Consider the following 20,064-nt stretch of genomic DNA (forward strand, 5'->3'; position numbering starts at 1 on the left):
ACTCCACTGCTAGAGATTATACCCACTTTTCTGCGCCTCATCAGCATTATTCTCGAATAGATATGATACATGTGTCTCACTCACTCTCATCATTGATATCTGATTCAGGCATCACTCCCTGTTCATGGACGGACCATGCGGGGGTTTATATCCTGGTAGATTACTATAGCACCCCTAATAAGACCCGTGCATGGCGTCTTGATGATACCCTTCTTTCACACCCCTCCACTCTCTCAGACACTAAACTGAACCTGAATTTTTTGTTGTTGTTGAGGAAAACGCCTCCCCAGAAGTCTCTCCTAGTTTAGTTTGGGAGGCACATAAAGCCACTATTCGCGGTCAATTTATGTCCAAGGCCTCAGCCATACGTAAGAAAGCAGCACAGGAAGTTTCCTCATTGGAATCTCAAATTTCTGCGCTCTTAACCCAACATAAAACTGCTCCATGCGACTCCCTACTCTCCCAGATAAATACCCTCAGGGGTCAGTTAAATACCCTTTTATCGCGAAGGGCGGCAGCTATACTACAGAAGCTCCGTCAAAAATTTTACGATAAAGCGGATAAAATAGATAGCCTCTTAGCCAATAAGTTACGAGGTAAGCGAGCTATGGGAATGATAGAAAAACTACACTCTACTATGTTAAACGCACTCACTTATGATCCTAAATTGATGGTGGAGGAATTTCGGAACTATTATAGCTCCTTATATAATCTCCCTGCCCCCCCTCTTCCCTCCGATGGTCTGGAGGGAGCATGTTCATATTTATCCGATACCCCCTTGCCATGTCTGACAGAGCAGCAGATTTCTCTTCTTAATGCGGATATCTCACTGGAAGAGACAGTTGCCGCTATCAAATCTATGCGGTCATCGGCTGCACCTGGCCCAGATGGCTTTACCGCTCAGTATTACAAAACATTCCATACGGAATTGGCTCCTTACCTTACCTCGCTCTTTAATAGTGTTCTGGGGGGGAGCTTTATTTGCGCCAGCGACTGTACAAGCCGACATTATTGTGATTCCAAAGCCGGAAAGGGATCCAACGCAATGTTCTAACTATCGCCCGATCTCGTTGCTGAACGTGGATCTTAAGATTTATGCTAAAATCTTAGCCAACCGCTTGGCTCCCCTACTCACGCAATTGATACATCCAGACCAAGTAGGCTTCATCTCTGGCCGCCAGGCCTCCGATAATACCAGGAGAGCCATAGATTTGATTTACTCTATCCATAAACAAAAGCTACCCTCGCTGTTGCTAGCACTGGATGCCGAGAAGGCTTTTGACAGAATTTCCTAGCCCTTCGCTTTTTCAGTGTTCCGGAGGATGGGCTTTTCTGGCAAATTCCTAGACGGTGTTTCGGCGCTTTACAGATCCCCTACTGCCACGGTTTCTGTCAATCGCCTCACCTCTTCCACATTCGGTATCACTAACTGCACCAGACAGGGATGCCCGCTCTCCCCATTGCTATTTGCCCTGGTCATGGAGCCGCTGGCAGCAAGGATCCGAGCTAGTACAGATATAGCTGGAGTGCGGGTAGACCCTTCTGAACACAAAATTGCGTTATACGCTGACGATGTTCTAATATCTTTGGGATCCCCATCTCAGTCGATACAGCCGCTCCTTTCTGAGATAGACCTCTACTCTAAACACTCAGGTTATAAACTTAATACAGGTAAGACTGAAGTATTGAATTTTTATATCCCCGGACCGGTTAAGCTCTCTTTAGAAAATTCCTTTCCATTTCAATGGCACAGGCAAAAGATTAAATACTTAGGTATTTTTCTAACGCATAGCCATCATCAACTTTACCAAGCTAATTTCCCTAGGCTTTTAGATCGAATTAAGTCAGACTTGTCTTCTTGGTCTAGCCTCTTTATCTCCTGGATAGGTAGGGTAAACTCGGGGAAGATGAACGTGCTCCCTCGGATACTTTACCTATTCCAGACCCTCTCGATATTTATTCCTCCATCTGTTTTTAAATTCTTACAATTTCACACGTCACAATTCATATGGGCTAATAAGCGCCCCCGAGTACAACTGAAACTTCTACAGCGCCCCACATTTAGTGGCGGCCTAGGCATCCCAGACTTTAGAAGATATTATTTAGCCACACAGCTCTCACACTGCGTACAATGGTGCAACCCCGAATCTCGCAGAGTCTGGGTATCTATAGAAGCCGCCGACCTAGGTCTCTCTAGCCTCTCTTCTTTGGCTTTCGAAATCCTCCCGCCCTAGAAATGTAGCATCCCACCCCATAGTTTACCGTTCACTAACGGTTTGGGACTTTGCTAATAGGAAATTCGGCTTGGCCCCAGCCCCATCCCCTATCATCCCAATATTACACAACCCTGCATTCCCTCCTGGTACAAATAGATCATTGTTTGCTCCTTGGCAAGATAGAGGTATTTTATATCTGAATGATATCACCAGGGAAACCAGTTTTCCTCAATTTACTCAGATTCAAGAAAAAATTGATATTCCCTCTAGATACTTTTATCCGTTTTTACAACTCAGACACTTTCATTCCTCAATGGGCCGCGTCCTCTCTAGAAGACCCCTGACCACATTTGAGACTATACGTTTCAGACGCCACTCAACCAAAGGCCTTATTTCCCGCTTATACACTACTCTCACTGGGGACCCTCCCTCTCAGCGTGATCCTCATGAGAGAGCATGGGAAATGGACCTAGGCTCGGCTTTAGATGACGAGGAATGGTCTGAAGCCTGGGGTAACGCGGCGTCTAGCTCCATCTGCGTAAGAATCAAAGAGAATATCTATAAATTATTATATAGATGGTATTATGTACCGTCTCGCTTGAGCAAAATGTACCCGGATACATCGGATAGGTGTTGGAGAGGATATGGCGCAGAGGGCTCTTTCCTACACATATGGTGGTCATGTCCTAAAATAGTGCATATGTGGAGGGAAGTGATACATTTTATTTCTAGCTTATTGCAGATTCCTATCCCTTCTGACCCTAAATACATTCTCCTCCCCTTAAACCTGCCAACGCTAACAAAATTTCAAAATAAACTGATGCGTCATATAGTCTCTGCAACGACATGTCAACTAGCTGCAGATTGGAAAAACCCTATCCCGCCTTCCATGCAATCTATAATTGCCCGTATCTGGTACATTTACAGCATGGACTACATGACTACCATCATAAACTGCTCCTCTAAGTTATTCGATAAAATATGGAGTCCATGGCTGGCCTCCCAGCACGCCCCTTCACCTTTCAATTTGCGACACCCCGTACTATATTTGATGGGACCCTCCCGGGGACTCTACCCTATCCTATTTTGTTTATTTCTCTCTTTTTCTTTCTTCTTCTCTGTCTTTCTTTCTTCTCGACCTCTTTCTATTTTTACTTATGTCAGTCGGTCAGCTGCGCTGCTGACTGCCACCTTTTCTGTTTTATATTACCCGCTCTCTGGGTCAAAAATGGATCACTGTTCCTCTTTTTTGGTTATCTTTATAATTACCAACTATTATACTGTATTTGCAATGTAATATGCTGTAACCACTGTCTGTTGGTATCTGTTTTTGTGATCCCATGAATAAAAATTATTCAAAAAGAAAAAGAAAAAAAAAAAAGAAATATATTGCAAATTTTGTATTTATAATTATTGGAAAAAATAAAATATATTAACACAAAAAGTTTCTTGCCGATTATACATTTTGTTTCCTCACCGCTTTCGGGCAGATAAGAGGTTCTCCAAGATCTCAGGGAGCAGCCCCTTCCGTACGCTTGTCTTTACAAAGTGATCACCTGTTGGGGTCTTGATGAAATCTTCAGGATTGAGGCTGGGTATTTAAACAGGATATAAGAAGTCACATGATGTTGTAAAGACTAAAAGAGATTGGTCAGGGAAAAATAAGATTTTACTCACCGGTAAATCTATTTCTCATAGTCCGTAGTGGATGCTGGGAACTCCGTAAGGACCATGGGGAATAGCGGGCTCCGCAGGAGACTGGGCACTCTAAAGAAAGATTTAGTACTATCTGGTGTGCACTGGCTCCTCCCTCTATGCCCCTCCTCCAGACATCAGTTAAGGAAACTGTGCCCGGAAGAGCAGACATTATAAGGAAAGGATTTTGGAATCCCGGTTAAGACTCATACCAGCCACACCAATCACACCGTATAACTTGTGATACACTTATCCAGTCAACAGTATGAATAACAACCGGGCATCAACAATGGATGCCAACATAACATAACCCATTATTAAGCAATAACTATGTACACGTATTGCAGAAAAGTCCGCACTAGGGACGGGCGCCCAGCATCCACTACGGACTATGAGAAATAGATTTACCGGTGAGTAAAATCTTATTTTCTCTAACTTCCTAGTGGATGCTGGGAACTCCGTAAGGACCATGGGGATTATACCAAAGCTCCCAAACGGGCGGGAGAGTGCGGATGACTGCAGCACCGAATGGGCAAACTCAAGGTCCTCCTCAGCCAGGGTATCAAACTTGTAGAATTTTGCAAATGTGTTTGAACCCGACCAAGTAGCAGCTCGGCAAAGCTGTAAAGCCGAGACCCCTCGGGCAGCCGCCCAAGAAGAGCCCACCTTCCTTGTGGAATGGGCTTTCACTGATTTTGGATGCGGCAATCCAGCCGCAGAATGAGCCTGCTGAATCGTGTTACAGATCCAGCGGGCAACGGTTTGCTTTGAAGCAGGAGCCCCCAACTTGTTGGGGACATATAGGATAAACAGCGAGTCAGTTTTCCTGACTCCAGCCGTTCTGGCTACATAAATCTTCAAAGCCCTGACTACATCTAGTAACCTGGAATCCTCCAAGTCACGAGTAGCCGCAGGCACCACAATAGGTTGGTTCAAATGAAAAGATGACACCACCTTTGGCAGAAATTGGGGACGAGTCCGCAATTCTGCCCTGTCCATATGAAAAACCAGATAGGGGCTTTTACATGACAAAGCCGCCAATTCTGACACACGCCTAGCCAAGGCCAATAGCATGACCACCTTCCACGTGAGATACTTTAGCGCCACGGTCTTAAGTGGTTCAAACCAGTGGGATTTTAGGAAACCCAACACCACGTTGAGATCCCAAGGTGCCACTGGTGGCACAAAAGGCGGCTGAATATGCAGCACTCCCTTAACAAACATCTGAACTTCAGGAAGAGACGCCAGTTCCTTTTGAAAGAAAATGGATAGGGCCGAAATCTGGACCTTTATGGATCCCAACTTCAAGCCCATAGTCACTCCAGACTGTAGAAAGTGCAGAAATCTGCCCAGTCGGTTGCGAAGCAGGGGCTCCGCTTGACTCAGGGCGTTGAATATGGCCCTTAGTTCCAGGATATTTATGTGCAGACAAGCCTCCTGACTTGACCACAACCCTTGGAAGTTTCTTCCCTGAGTGACTGTCCCCCACCCTCGGAGGCTCGCATCCGTGGTCACCAGGACCCAGTCCTGTATGCCGAACCTGCGGCCCTCGAGAAGGTGAGCACTCTGTAGCCACCACAGAAGAGACATCCTGGCCCTGGGGGACAGGGTGATCAGCCGCTGCATCTGAAGATGCGATCCGGACCATTTGTCCAACAGATCCCATTGAAAGATCCTCGCATGGAACCTGCCGAAGGGAATGGCTTCGTACGATGCCACCATCTTTCCCAGTACTCGCGTGCAGTGATGCACAGACACCTGTTTCGGTTTTAAGAGGTCTCTGACTAGAGTCACAAGCTCTTGAGCCTTCTCCGTCGGGAGAAACACCTTCTTCTGGTCTGTGTCCAGAATCATGCCCAGAAAGGGCAGACGCGTCGTAGGAATCAGCTGCGACTTTGGGATATTCAGAATCCAGCCATGCTGTTGCAACACTTCCTGAGAGTGCGCTACGCTGATCTGCAACTGCTCCCTTGACCTCGCCTTTATGAGGAGATCGTCCAAGTATGGGATAACTGTGACTCCTTGCTTTCTCAGGATCACCATCATTTCTGCCATTACCTTGGTAAATATTCTCGGTGCCGTGGAGAGCTCAAACGGCAACGTCTGGAATTGGTAATGACAGTCCTGTACCACAAATCTGAGGTACTCCTGATGAGGCGGATAAATGGGGACATGCAAGTAAGCATCCTTGATGTCCAGAGACACCATAAAATCCCCCTCTTCCAGGCTTGCAATGACCGCTCTGAGCGATTCCATTTTGAACTTGAATCTTTTCAGATAAATGTTCAGGGACTTTAAATTTAATATAGGTCTGACCGAACCGTCCGGTTTCGGTACCACAAACATTGTGGAATAGTATCCCTTTCCCTGTTGAAGAAGGGGAACCTTTACCACCACCTGCTGGAGAAATAGCTTGTGAATTGCCGCTACCACTACTTCCCTTTCTATGGGGGAAGCTGGCAGGGCCGATTTTAGGTAACGTTGAGGGGGCATCACCTCGAATTCCAGTTTGTATCCCTGAGACACAATCTGTATAGCCCAGGGATCCACCTGTGAGCGAACCCACTGGTGGCTGAAATATCGGAGACGCGCCCCCACCGCTCCTGGCTCCAGCCGTGGAGCCCCAGCGTCATGCGGTGGATTTAGTGGAAGCCGGGGAGGACTTCTGTTCCTGGGAACTAGCTGTAAGGTGCAGCTTTTTCCTCTACCCCTGCCTCTAGCAAGAAAGGAAGCACCTCTGACCTTCTTGCTTCTTTGTGCGCGAAAGGACTGCATTTGGTAATACGGTGCTTTCTTAGGTTGTGAGGGAATATATGGCAAAAAGTTTGACTTCCCAGCAGTAGCTGTGGAAACCAGGTCCGAGAGACCGTCCCCAAACAATTCCTCACCCTTGTAAGGTAACACCTCCATGTGTTTTTTGGAGTCGGCATCACCTGTCCACTGCAGAGTCCACAGGACCCTCCTGGCAGAAATTGACATTGCATTAATTCTAGAGCCCAGTAGGCAAATGTCCCTCTGGGCATCCCTCATATATAGGACAGTGTCTTTTATATGCCCCAGGGTCAGCATAATGGTATCCCTGTCCAAGGTATACATTTCCTCAGACAGATTATCTGTCCACGCTGCTACAGCACTACACATCCACGCCGACGCAATTGCCGGCCTCAGTAGAGTCCCTGAATGTGTATAAACAGATTTCAGGATACTTTCCTGCTTTCTATCTGCAGGATCCTTTAGGGTGGCCGTATCCTGCGACGGCAGGGCCACCTTCTTAGATAAGCATGTCAGAGCTTTATCTACTCTAGGGGAGGATTCCCAGCGCACCCTGTCCTCTGGAGGGAAAGGGTACGCCATAAGTAACCTTTTGGAAATCAGGACCTTCTTATCAGGGGAATCCCACGCTCTTTCACATAACTCATTTAACTCATGTGAAGGGGGAAAAGTCACCTCTTTTTCTCCCCATACATATAAACCCTCTTGTCAGGGACAGGGTTTACCTCTGATATGTGTAAAACATCCTTCATCGCTATAATCATGTAGCGTATAGCTTTTGTCATTTTCGGTTGCAATTTTGCATCATCGTCGTCGACACTGGAGTCAGAATCCGTGTCGACATCTGTGTCAACCATTTTGGATAGTGGACGCTTTTGAGACCCTGAGGGCCTCTGCGCTGTAGGATCAGGCATGGGTTGAGACCCTGACTGGCCCGAGGTATCAGCTTTATCCAACCTTTTATGTAAGGAGTTTACATTATCATTTAACACCTTCCACATATCTATCCAATCAGGTCTCGGCACCGTCGGCAGCGACACGTCAGTCAACTGCACTTGCTCTGCCTCCACATAGCCCTCTTCGTCAAACATGTCGACACACGCGTACCGACACACCACACACACAGGGGAAGCTCTAAATGAGGACAGGACCCCCACAAGGCCTTTTGGAGAGACAGAGAGAGAGTATGCCAGCACACACCCCAGCGCTATATAACCCAGGGATTACACAGTACTTTAGTGTTTACCCAGTAGCTGCTGTATTATGATTAATGCGCCTAAATTTATGTGCCCCCCCCTCTCTTTTTCACCCTTCTACCATGATTCTGCAGGGGAGAGCCTGGGGAGCTTCCTCTCAGCGGAGCTGTGGCAGGAAAATGGCGCTGGTGAGTGCTGAGGATGAAGGCCCCGCGCCCTCAGCGGCGGGCTTCTGTCCCGCGATTTTCTGTAAAATAAATGGCGGGGGCTCATACATATAACAGTGTCCCACTGTCTATATGCAGTTTTCGCCAGGAGGTATCAATTGCTGCCCAGGGCGCCCCCCCCTGCGCCTTGCACCCTACAGTGACCGGAGTGTGTGGGTTAGTGTGGGCACAATGGCGCACAGCTGCAGTGCTGTGCGCTACCTCATGTGAAGACAGGAGTCTTCTGCCGCCGATTTCGATGTCTTCGCCGCTTCTGCCGGCTTCTGTCTTCTGGCTCTGCGAGGGGAACGGCGGCGCGGCTCCGGGAACGGACGACAAGGTCAGGTCCTGTGTTCGATCCCTCTGGAGCTAATGGTGTCCAGTAGCCTAAGAAGCGCAAGCTAGCCGCAGTTAGTAGGTTTGCTTCTCTCCCCTCAGTCCCACGTAGCAGAGAGTCTGTTGCCAGCAGAAGCTCTCTGAAAATAAAAAAAACCTAACTAAAATACTTTCTTATTAGCAAGCTCAGGAGAGCTCAATAGAATGCACCCAGCTCCGTCCGGGCACAGATTCTAACTGAGGTCTGGAGGAGGGGCATAGAGGGAGGAGCCAGTGCACACCAGTAGTACTAAATCTTTCTTTAGAGTGCCCAGTCTCCTGCGGAGCCCGCTATTCCCCATGGTCCTTACTGGAGTTCCCAGCATCCACTAGGACGTTAGAGAAATAATGACCAAGCATGCGCACTGGCACCTTCACTAAAACAGCTCTCATTGGTGCACTGTGCAAATCAAAAAGCAAATCACCACTGCGTGCACACACTTTGTACTACGGGGTCACAGGTCAGTACCTTGGAGCAGAGCTAGACACCATGAGCCTGATGCAGAGCTGGACTGCAATTGCCTGTATATGCTTCCATATCTCGCCCGCTGAAATATACACCTGTATGCAGAGTTCTACGTGTTACAGTGCACCCACCCACTATATGTGTTTGGTTTGCTACTAGTCATGACCAGCGTACACACTTGCACCGTCCTACGCCTAGGTGGAAGAGATCCCGCTGGAAACAGACACACCCTCATTTTGAGGCAGATTCAAATAGCCATGAGCCTTTTAGCAAGGCGGTAGCAGCTCTGCCCTGCCTGAGCTATTCAATTAAGTGTCACTACCCCACACGGTAATCCCCAGTAGGTTCACTCAACTCCGATTTCCCTTGCAGCCTCGGGAACCTCTGAAAGGAAAAATCAGCATTAAGTGCGCCTTTGGGGCTTACCTCATGGGGTAATTCCATAGCTACGGGCACTTAACCTGGGAGCTATGAATTAACACGCATTAGCCACGGGCACACCAAGCACCGAAATTGGCAGTAAACCTAGCACCAGAAGCTGCACTGTAAGCTTTGCGACTAATTGAATCGGCCTCTTAGCCTATATGTGACGGTGCTGTTACAGGCAGCAATGTCCCTTTAGTCGTAAAGTGTAGATACAATGGAAGGTTTTAGTTATGGAGCAAAAACGTGCAAGATTTATTGGTTATGATGCAGAATCCAGAATAGAGGGCATGGCTGGATTTAAAAGGGCAATAATATTACACGCAACACTGGATTATTTTGCATCTAATCTTACTGCCCCTTTAACTCCCAAGGCCAGAACCAAAATGTAGTAATATGCCCCAAGGTATTCCCGGTGCCCTCTCAGGACGACTGCATATAAATCCCACAATGTGACTCGACCAGCCACTACGATCTAACATATTACATAGCTTGGCTTAAGAGTGAAATGTAAATCTGCTACTACTGTTTTCTAGGAGGCTAATGACGTAGATTTACTGAACAAAGGAATTCTCACCCGTATTTTTCAATGGATCCAGATTGCAGCAGGGTTGTATAGCAGAGATTGTGCGCCATCATGATCGAAGGATACAGCGAGGAAAAATCTAGAGTCGCAATAGGGACATCATAATACCTGAACGAACAGGACGGAAATACAACAGTAAATGGTGCGACCACCACTTAGAACAGAACTTGCATTGTAATCACCTACAAGCTCAATAAGTGACACACGTAACAACTAAATGCAGTAAATGCATCATCAACTACAGTTATTCAGAGCTTCCTCACCCTTTCACAGGCTCGATAACTGTGGCTCCAGTGTAATCCTCACCACCTTCTAATTTTACCACCGGCATCACCAGATCTTGCTTCATGGCCTAATGTTTCATGGGATAAGAGAAATGAAGCAAAATGCAGACTTGAAAATATCTACAGATGTATCCTCATACATCTAGCCTCAATACGCCATGCAGTGCGAGATGCCTGGTGTGGGTGAGCTGTCCGGTCAGGACCCATGCAACTCTGCTAAATTCAGGCATCTTTTTGTGCCGAAAAGTGCACCTTATTCGCAGTGCAATGCGACTAGGACGCACAAGGACACTGGGCTGATTACTGTGATACATGACACTTGTATGATTGTGTGTGACGGCGTCTGCATATAGAGCAGAACAGAACTTGTATTGGAAAAAAGCTGCGGCTGCTACATTGTAGCACTTTGTATACAGATTCAGACTCAGTCACACATATAAACAAATGTCACGTATCACATTAATCAGCAGTCTTCCCGTGGATCATAGTTGCATTGCATTGCAAGAATCACCGTTTTGTTCTTTGTTACATTACAGTTTATTACAATTTATGTGAATGTTAGTCCTTAGTTTTTAGAGTGTGCACCAACATTTTCTTTCTTCTATCTAAACTGTGTGACTGCGTGGTCTTCGTCCACGCGGAGCGCAAAAGCTTTTCTTCTTAAAGCAAGTACCATATATACTCAAGTATAAGTCGACCCGAATATAAGCCGAGGCACCTAATTTTAACACAAAAACCTGGGAAAACTTATTGGGCACAAAAGTAAAGCTTTAGGACTACCTGGTGTGCACTGGCTCCTCCTCCTATGACCCTCCTCCAAGCCTCAGTTAGGATACTGTGCCCGGACGAGCGTACACAATAAGGAAGGATTTATGAATCCCGGGTAAGACTCATACCAGCCACACCAATCACACCGTACAACCTGTGATCTGAACCCAGTTAACAGCATGATAACAGAGGAGCCTCTGGATAGATGGCTCACAACAACAATAACCCGATTTAGTTAACAATAACTATGTACAAGTATTGCAGACAATCCGCACTTGGGATGGGCGCCCAGCATCCACTACGGACTACGAGAAATAGAATTATCGGTAAGTAAATTCTTATTTTCTCTGACGTCCTAGTGGATGCTGGGAACTCCGTAAGGACCATGGGGATTATACCAAAGCTCCCAAACGGGCGGGAGAGTGCGGATGACTCTGCAGCACCGAATGAGAGAACTCCAGGTCCTCCTCAGCCAGGGTATCAAATTTGTAGAATTTAGCAAACGTATTTGCCCCTGACCAAATAGCTGCTCGGCAAAGTTGTAAAGCCGAGACCCCTCGGGCAGCCGCCCAAGATGAGCCCACCTTCCTTGTGGAATGGGCTTTTACAGATTTTGGCTGTGGCAGGCCTGCCACAGAATGTGCAAGCTGAATTGTATTACAAATCCAACGAGCAATAGTCTGCTTAGAAGCAGGAGCACCCAGCTTGTTGGGTGCATACAGGATAAACAGCGAGTCAGATTTTCTGACTCCAGCCGTCCTGGAAACATATATTTTCAGGGCCCTGACTATGTCCAACAACTTGGAGTCCTCCAAGTCACTAGTAGCCGCAGGTACCACAATAGGTTGGTCCAGATGAAACGCTGAAACCACCTTAGGGAGAAAATGAGGACGAGTCCTCAATTCCGCCTTGTCTGAATGGAAGATCAGATAAGGGCTCCGTTGCTAGGAGACGAAACGCGTTGACGCCCCTTTCTACGAGTGCAGTGCAGTGGATATTAGTTACTCCACAGACGGGCTCCTACCATCTCGGTCCTGCTATTCCGGTTCCGTCCACATCTAAGCCAAGTGACCTACAGTAATTATACCTCCGCAGTGAGGTTAAAGGGAGTCCAGCTGCTAACGGCACTTCTACATCAGAATCCCGCTGCGACAAGCTGGATATAGACGGATCTCCGCTGTGAGACCAGTGCGGCGCCAGCCATCAGCGGTTTTGCCGTTCCATGCTGTTACCGATAGCCATACGGATCAGGTCCCTTGCTGGGAAACTCCCTACATGTCATCATCTGACGGTCAACTGACGGCTATTATTACGGAGAATAAATATTCCAACAAGTCTGTCTTTTAATTACCATTGTGGCAGCAACTACAAATCTTTACATTCTCCCCGTGCAAATGCATACAGGACTCTGCATTACATCTCAGGAATCAGCACGAGGGTAACTATTATTACTTGCTTTGCGTCTAATAATTTTATTGTGGAGCCATCTGTGGACATTTTATTTGATTCCACACTGGGACGCCAGTGTTCGAATCGATTGTTGCTCTTTGTATAGAGCCTCTTTCACTTAAGATATCCGATCTGCATTTTAGATACAGTGTATGCTGTTTAAACAGCACGTTTATAAAAGTTAGATACAGTGTTTCTATTTACACTTGCAAGAGGTGAAATACCTCCGGTTTTTATACTGCTATATATATATATATGTATTGTTTGTCTTATTTACTTTGTTTTGTGTCATTAACTGTTTTATAAAATATTTTTCACTATAAAAAAGGTCAAGTTTCATTGAGTCAATCATTCTCCTTGCTAGACTGCACTTAATTAATCAATCAATCAATTCAAAGTGATTTTTGGTGCGCAGAGCATTTCTTTCTCCTTTGTATTTCAATTAGTTGTTCAGCCTAACCAGCTGTTTTTGCTCAGCAGCCCTAGAGATCACAATTTTCACTGATTACCATCTGGTAAATTACTACCATACATTATTTTAGCGCCAGATATATATACAGTTTGAGATTTATCTCTAGCTGTAGGTATATATAAGTTTTCACGCTTTTACAGGATAAAGCCGCCAATTCTGACACGCGCCTGGCCTAGGCCAGGGCCCACAGCATGACCACTTTCCATGTGAGATATTTTAACTCCACAGATTCAAGTGGTTCAAACCATTGTGACTTTAGGAACCCCAAAACTACCTTGAGATCCCAAGGTGCCACTGGAGGCACAAAAGGAGGCTGTATATGCAGTACCCCTTTTACAAACGTCTGAACTTCAGGAACTGAAGCTAGTTCTTTCTGGAAGAAAATTGACAGGGCCGAAATTTGAACCTTAATGGACCCCAATTTTAGGCCCATAGACACTCCTGTTTGCAGGAAATGCAGGAATCGACCTAGTTGAAATTCCCCCATCGGGGCCTTACTGGCCTCGCACCACGCAACATATTTTCGCCTAATGCGGTGATAATGCTTTGCAGTTACATCCTTCCTGGCTTTGATCAGGGTAAGGATGACTTCATCCGGAATGCCTTTTTCCTTCAGGATCCGGCGTTCAACCGCCCTGCCGTCAAACGCAGCCGCGGTAAGTCTTGGAATAGATAGGGTCCTTGATGGAGCAGGTCCCTTCTTAGAGGTAAAGGCCACGGGTCCTCCGTGAGCATCTCTTGAAGTTCCGGGTACCAAGTTCTTCTTGGCCAATCCGGAGCCACGAGTATAGTTCTTACTCCCCTCCGTCTTATAATTCTCAATACTTTTGGTAAGAGAGGAAGAGGAGGGAACCCATACACTGACTGGTACACCCACGGTGTTACCAGAGCGTCCACAGCTATTGCCTGAGGGTCCCTTGACCTGGCGCAATACCTGTCCAATTTTTTGTTTAGGCGGGACGCCATCATGTCCACCTTTGGTTTTTCCCAACGGTTTACAATCATGTGGAAGACTTCTGCTGAGGAAGTCTGTTTCCCAGTTGTCCACTCCCGGAATGAACACTGCTGACAATGCTATCACATGATTTTCCGCCCAGCGAAAAATCCTTGCAGCTTCTCTACGTGGGCGACTGCCGTGATGTTGTCCGACTGGATCAGCACCGGCTGACCTTGAAGCAGAGGTCTTGCTTGGCTTAGGGCATTGTAAATGGCCCTTAGCTCCAAGATATTTATGTGAAGTGATGTCTCCAGGCTTGACCACAAGCCCTGGAAATTTCTTCCCTGTGTGACTGCTCCCCAGCCTCGCAGGCTGGCATCCGTGGTCACCAGGACCCAGTCCTGAATGCCGAATCTGCGCCCTCTAGAAGATGAGCACTCTGCAACCACACAGGAGAGACACCCTTGTCTTTGGTGACAGGGTTATCCGCTGATGCATCTGAAGATGCGATCCGGACCACTTTTCCAGCAGGTCCCACTGGAAAGTTCTTGCGTGGAATCTGCCGAATGGAATTGCTTCGTAGGAAGCCACCATTTTTCCCAGGACCCTTGTGCACTGATGCACTGACACTTGGCCTGGTTTTAGGAGGTTTCTGACTAGTTCGGATAACTCCCTGGCTTTCTCCTCCTGGAGAAACACCTTTTTCTGGACTGTGTCCAGGATCATCCTTAGGAATAGAAGACGTGTCGTCGGGATCAGCTGCGATTTTGGAATATTAAGAATCCAACCGTGCTGCCGCAACACTACTTGAGAAAGTGCTACCCCGACAACCAACCGTTCCCTGGATCTTGCCCTTATCCGGAGATCGTCCAAGTAAGGGATAATTAAAACTCCCTTCCTTCGAAGGAGTATCATCATTTCGGCCATTACTTTGGTAAAGACCCGGGGTGCCGTGGACAAACCAAACGGCAGCGTCTGAAACTGATAGTGACAGTTCTGTACCACAAACCTGAGGTACCCTTGGTGAGAAGGGTAAATTGGGACATGGAGATAAGCATCCTTGATGTCCAGAGACACCATATAATCCCCTTCTTCCAGGTTTGCCATCACCGCTCTGAGTGACTCCATCTTGAATTTGAACCTTTGTATGTAAGTGTTCAAGGATTTCAGATTTAAATTAGGTCTCACCGACCCGTCCGGCTTCGGTACCACAAACAGCGTGGAATAATACCCCTTTCCCTGTTGTAGGAGGGGTACCTTGATTATCACCTGCTGGGAATACAGCTTGTGAATGGCTTCCCATACCGCCTCCCTGTCGGAGGGAGACGTCGGTAAAGCAGACTTTAGGAAAACGGCGAAGGGGAGACGTCTCGAATTCCAATTTGTACCCCTGAGATACCACCTGAAGGATCCAGGGGTCCCCTGTGAGTGAGCCCACTGCACGCTGAAATTTTTGAGACGGGCCCCCACCGTGCCTGAGTCCGCTTGTAAAGCCCCAGCGTCATGCTGAGGACTTGGCAGAAAACGGGAGAGGGCTTCTGCTTATGGGGCCCAAAGGACTGCGCCTGATAATACGGCGTCTTCTTATGTTGAGAGGCTACCTGGGGTAAAAATGTGGATTTTCCAGCCGTTGCCGTGGCCACCAGGTCTGTTAGACCTACCCCAAATAACTCCTCCCTTTTATAAGGCGATACTTCCATATGCCTTTTGGAACCAGCATCACCTGACCACTGTCTTGTCCATAACCCTTGTCAAAGTCAGAAAAATGTCTCAATGCACGTTGCCATATTTGCACCGCACACTGGTCCGCGCTGCGCGTGCGTACGCTCTCCCGTGGAGGCGCATACCCGCAATAGCGTGCACTCGCAGGCGCGGTATGCGTATTTACGGTAGAGTTTATGTAGTCGTAGCGTGCGACTCATTCGTTACAAATTTTCACAATTAATGTAGTTTATAGATCATGGTCCCTTTGATAGATTCTGAAAGTTTGGTTAAAATAGAAGGTCCCTGGTTAAAGGAATCCCTCTTTGTATTGTACGAAGGGTCTAACAGGAATCATACAGCAGTGTTTGGTACCCATCGGAAGAGTATTTAATTAGCAATATTCCGGTGTTGGTTTGGAGCGTATTAATCGCTCGTGCGAATAGTTATGGACATAAGAAGTTTATGTCCATTTCTATTATTTACACATACTCAGGTATGCGGCGGGAAACCCAGTTTCCCACCCACCTGAGCTGTTGGAAATCGTCACAGCCCACCTGTATGAATCACCCTATGACCTTTTGTTATGATACAGGGCCGAATTCCTTCGGCCAATGGACAATGGGATTGTAGGACCAGGAGATTGCATTGTGTGTGGGGCATAAATAGGCAGGCCGACCACATCCAGCACTCTCTCATCAACGGTTATCTGCTGATAGCCGGGAGCTGGATATCGAGGCGCAGGCGATCATACCCTTTGTGCGTAAGTTTCTCTCCGTAATCATTGTCTTTCTGTGAGCCAATTTCTCTCATCTCATCTCTCTCTCTCTGTTCTGTTCTCTCATATCTCCCCTAGACTAGGCTAGTATTGTATTGTATTAGATAGTATTGTATTGTATTGCATTTAGGTCAGTGTAGTATTGTCTTTTTGTATTTATTGTTTAGTTCTGTGGTTAGGAAGTCTCTGTTATATTGTAGTGTATCATTTGTACTGTTATCCCCTTTTACAAGTATATTAGATATAATACAGTTAATAGGCTTTGGAACCTAAACCAGTATCTGTGTATTTTCTATAGTGTTAAGTGTTCACTTGAGCGTCGGTGACGCTCAAGCAGCTTTGTAGTTAGTCAGGTTACACAAGGTTGCACTTACACCCTGTACTCACATTAAGGTATTCTTTGTATTTCATTGGTATAAGGTTTTATCATAAAGGTATAGTGTTGTGAGCGTCTGCATCGCTGGTGACCTCCTCGTGATCTCGAGCGCACGCTACGCTACAGCGAATCATTCCCCTAGTCATAGCCAATAACGTGTCCTGTGATCACTGGGCCGTGAGCGAACGTGACGCTTGAGCGTCTCGCTTACTGCTGAGCGATCGTTACGCAAATAGCGTACCATTACGGTACTTCTTAAGTAAACAGCGTACAGTGTTCTTAGACTTCATAAAGGGTTGTTATACGACAAAGGAATTTAGCATTGTCAATTGGGAACTCGTCCTATACTTCTCACATCTGCACTAGGTAGATCAGCAGACATTATCCCCCAGCAAAGGGTGGGAGATTGTCTCATAGTGCTGACGGGATAAGCGTCTGCTTCGCTTAGATAAAGAGTGCTGAAGGAATCCGGGAACCGGAAGTAAGAACAAAACGCTTGTGTCTTTTAAAAACTGTTTATTTCTCTTCTGTCTTGCGTATACACGCACGCATACATATATCTGCATTTTCTGTTTCATTTTCGTATATCACTATTCCTGTTTGCCAAATTTTATAGTTGATAGAAAGTGCTAAAAAGAGATTTGCTGTTATTTCATAGTAGAGGTGATAGTTAAAGTATAGAACAAACACACGGTTTGTCTGAGATACAAGGCAGTCAGTGTGGATTGCGGTAGATGATCAGGGATCATTTACATTGATAAAAATAGAAATTGTGTTACGGTGGATCTTTATATTGCGTACACGTGTCGCTAACAAAGACTAGCGTACGCAATCCAAAGGCAGACGCACGCAGCGTACATTACGCAACGTAGCGTCCGGTTACGCCCACGTAGCTCAAGCTGTGATAAAGTGAAGTAACGCAAAGGCGATAATTAACGCACAGCGGTAGATAACGCGACGCGGTAAATAACGCAAATCTATTTTTGGAAAAATCTGAAATTTAGTTTAACAGATCCTGCTCCTAATTGGTAACACTTTTGGCCTAAAGACAATTTCTGCGCAGAAATAGATATAGAAACAAAAGTGTACATGTGTTGAGTGAGTGTGTTTTGTATACAAAAGTTTATATAACTTTAAGGTGGAACCAAAAGGAAAGCCGGGTACTCGTCAAGGGACATACGTGTAAGTGACATATACGGTGGCTAGGGAGGCATCCCTGGTTAAATAATATTTGAGCATTAGAGTATAGCGGACCATAAGGTAACAAGACCAGGAGGTCATAAGGTAACAAGACCAGGAGGTCATAAGGTAACAAGACCAGGAGGTCGTAAGGTAAAAGGTCCGCTATAAAAGTCCAGTGGCACAACGCCTGGGGTGTTGGTGCAGAACCCATATAGGCCATACAAGCTCTTGCTGAAGGAATCGCGGCCGGAAACATCGATTCCATTGATCTTTCAGTACATGACAAGTAGTGCTCGTGTACTGAACGATTGGACCGCACGTAATTGTGTGCAGTAGTTAGTAATCTGACCTAATACCATTAGAGTAAAGTGGTCACAAACGCTATTTGTACATTCTGACGTGATTTGTGTAATTTTTTATTTTTGGAAGGGAAGTTCGCTGGTCACTCAGGAACTATCCAACAACCGATACTTGCGGGGGAACGCGCCCCAGTAAATAAAGGTTCACAGGGGCCCTAGGTTGGGTACAGCAGCTCTGGTTACAGTGATTGCAGTACTGGCCAACGTGGGCGAGAAGTAAGTGGGGTACTTGATAAACCACCACCGCCGGCCTGCCCAAGGACATCTTGGTTTGTTTGTAAGGGTTCGCTGAAAACCTTGAGATAAAGATCCAAGGAGGAATAAGCAACGCCTGCAGATTATGGGGGCCATTTGTTCAGGTAGGGGGCGATCAACCTCGGTTCGGGTTGATTCAGAGAACCGACCAGTTGGGTCGGCACGATATGTAATGTGTGAAAAATACGGTAGTCACACAGAGGTTTTATGTGATGAATGGGAGAGAATGACTGTACAAGACAGGGACAAATTCCCAAGAATAGGTAGCTTCAGTCCAGAAGTGTTACAAAATTTAAGGAGGAGGATATGTCTCGTAAAATCAACAAAGAGACGAATTCAACATCATGATTGTTTACAGTTATGGCACCAGGAAGGTGAGATACAGAGAGGTTTGGCTCTGGCGGCGGGATCTGGGGCAGTCAGGAAGTTGATTGCCACAGCTCCTCCTCCACCATACATTGCAGGAGAGAAGTTGATTGCGGAGAGAAACGCACTGGGTTGTAAAACACAAACTCTTAGTAACCTTGTAAATGTTAATGATGTTAACCAAATAACTCATGCAAGTATTAACCCGTGCAAGATGTACCCTGTTTTGAACCTTCCTCAGGAGTGTGATCAAGAAGACGATTCAGCAACAATTTCAGCTCTCTCTCTTGCAGCCACCATAGCAGAGACCACAGTAGGCACAGCGACGCCCACGAGATTAGTGAAAGCCCCTAGCGGAGGGATAGGTGAGGTCGTGTCAACGGGTAAGTACGGCACCATGCACTACACTGAAACAATTGTACCACAACAAGCAGTAGAATCTACACAGGAAGAGGCTGTTAGAATTGCTCCTGTAAGGGTAATAGCAGTTCCCAATGGAAAAACAGATGTGTCTGGAGCCACTCCCATAAGGAACATTGCCATGTACACTCCATTTTCCCGAATGGAATTAAGAACAATAGTGTCCGAATTTCCTGACCCCAGGAAGGATTTAGTTGCTAGCCAAAAATACATCAGGGATCTAGGTAACACTGTAGAACCCAACAACAAGGATTGGCAGATACTGCTAAGAGCTTGTTTACCTTCCAATGTTGACGCAACTCAATTTTTAGCTGATTGTGCATTGGATAAAGATGTACCGCTTACAGACGTGTACAACAAGGATAATGTAAAAAGGATAAATTTACAGCTAAAAGAGTATTTCCCAGCCGTTGTTAAATGGAATAAAATATTTTCCATTAAGCAAAAGGAGTCCGAAACGGCAACAGAATATTTTCACCGGGCACTATTAGAAATGGCAAAGTACACTGGTATAGAAGACATTAAGACCAACCCAAACCATCGAGAAGTAGCAGTATCTGTACTGATGGATGGTTTAAAGGAAACATTAAAGACTAGGGTTCAGACCACGCAACCATGCTGGCGAGGTCTGTCAGTGTCCGGCTTGAGAGAGGCTGCTATTGATCACGACAGAAACATCACTAGGCACAGGGAGTCGCAAAGTGATAAGTTGATGTCCGTAAGTATACAGGCGCTGACCACAAGGCAGCCTGCGTATGTACCACCGAATCCTGTGGGTAAGG

At 46.4% G+C, this 20,064-nt stretch overlaps 1 protein-coding gene across 1 annotated transcript in view; it reads right to left on the reverse strand.

Moving 5' to 3' along the window:
- The window catches only part of POLD1 (DNA polymerase delta 1, catalytic subunit), a 294,557-nt gene that overhangs the window by 150,763 nt on the left and 123,730 nt on the right, over nt 1-20,064 (reverse strand). Inside the window, exons 14-16 of the mRNA XM_063942417.1 lie at nt 10,199-10,287; nt 9,927-10,043; nt 3,694-3,807 (exon numbers count right to left, since the gene is read on the reverse strand). Of these exons, the coding sequence (XP_063798487.1) occupies nt 3,694-3,807; nt 9,927-10,043; nt 10,199-10,287 (320 nt within the window). The remainder of the gene's footprint in view (nt 1-3,693; nt 3,808-9,926; nt 10,044-10,198; nt 10,288-20,064) is intronic.

The sequence above is a fragment of the Pseudophryne corroboree genome, chromosome 10, assembly GCF_028390025.1.
Source record: "Pseudophryne corroboree isolate aPseCor3 chromosome 10, aPseCor3.hap2, whole genome shotgun sequence".
NCBI lineage: Eukaryota > Metazoa > Chordata > Amphibia > Anura > Myobatrachidae > Pseudophryne > Pseudophryne corroboree.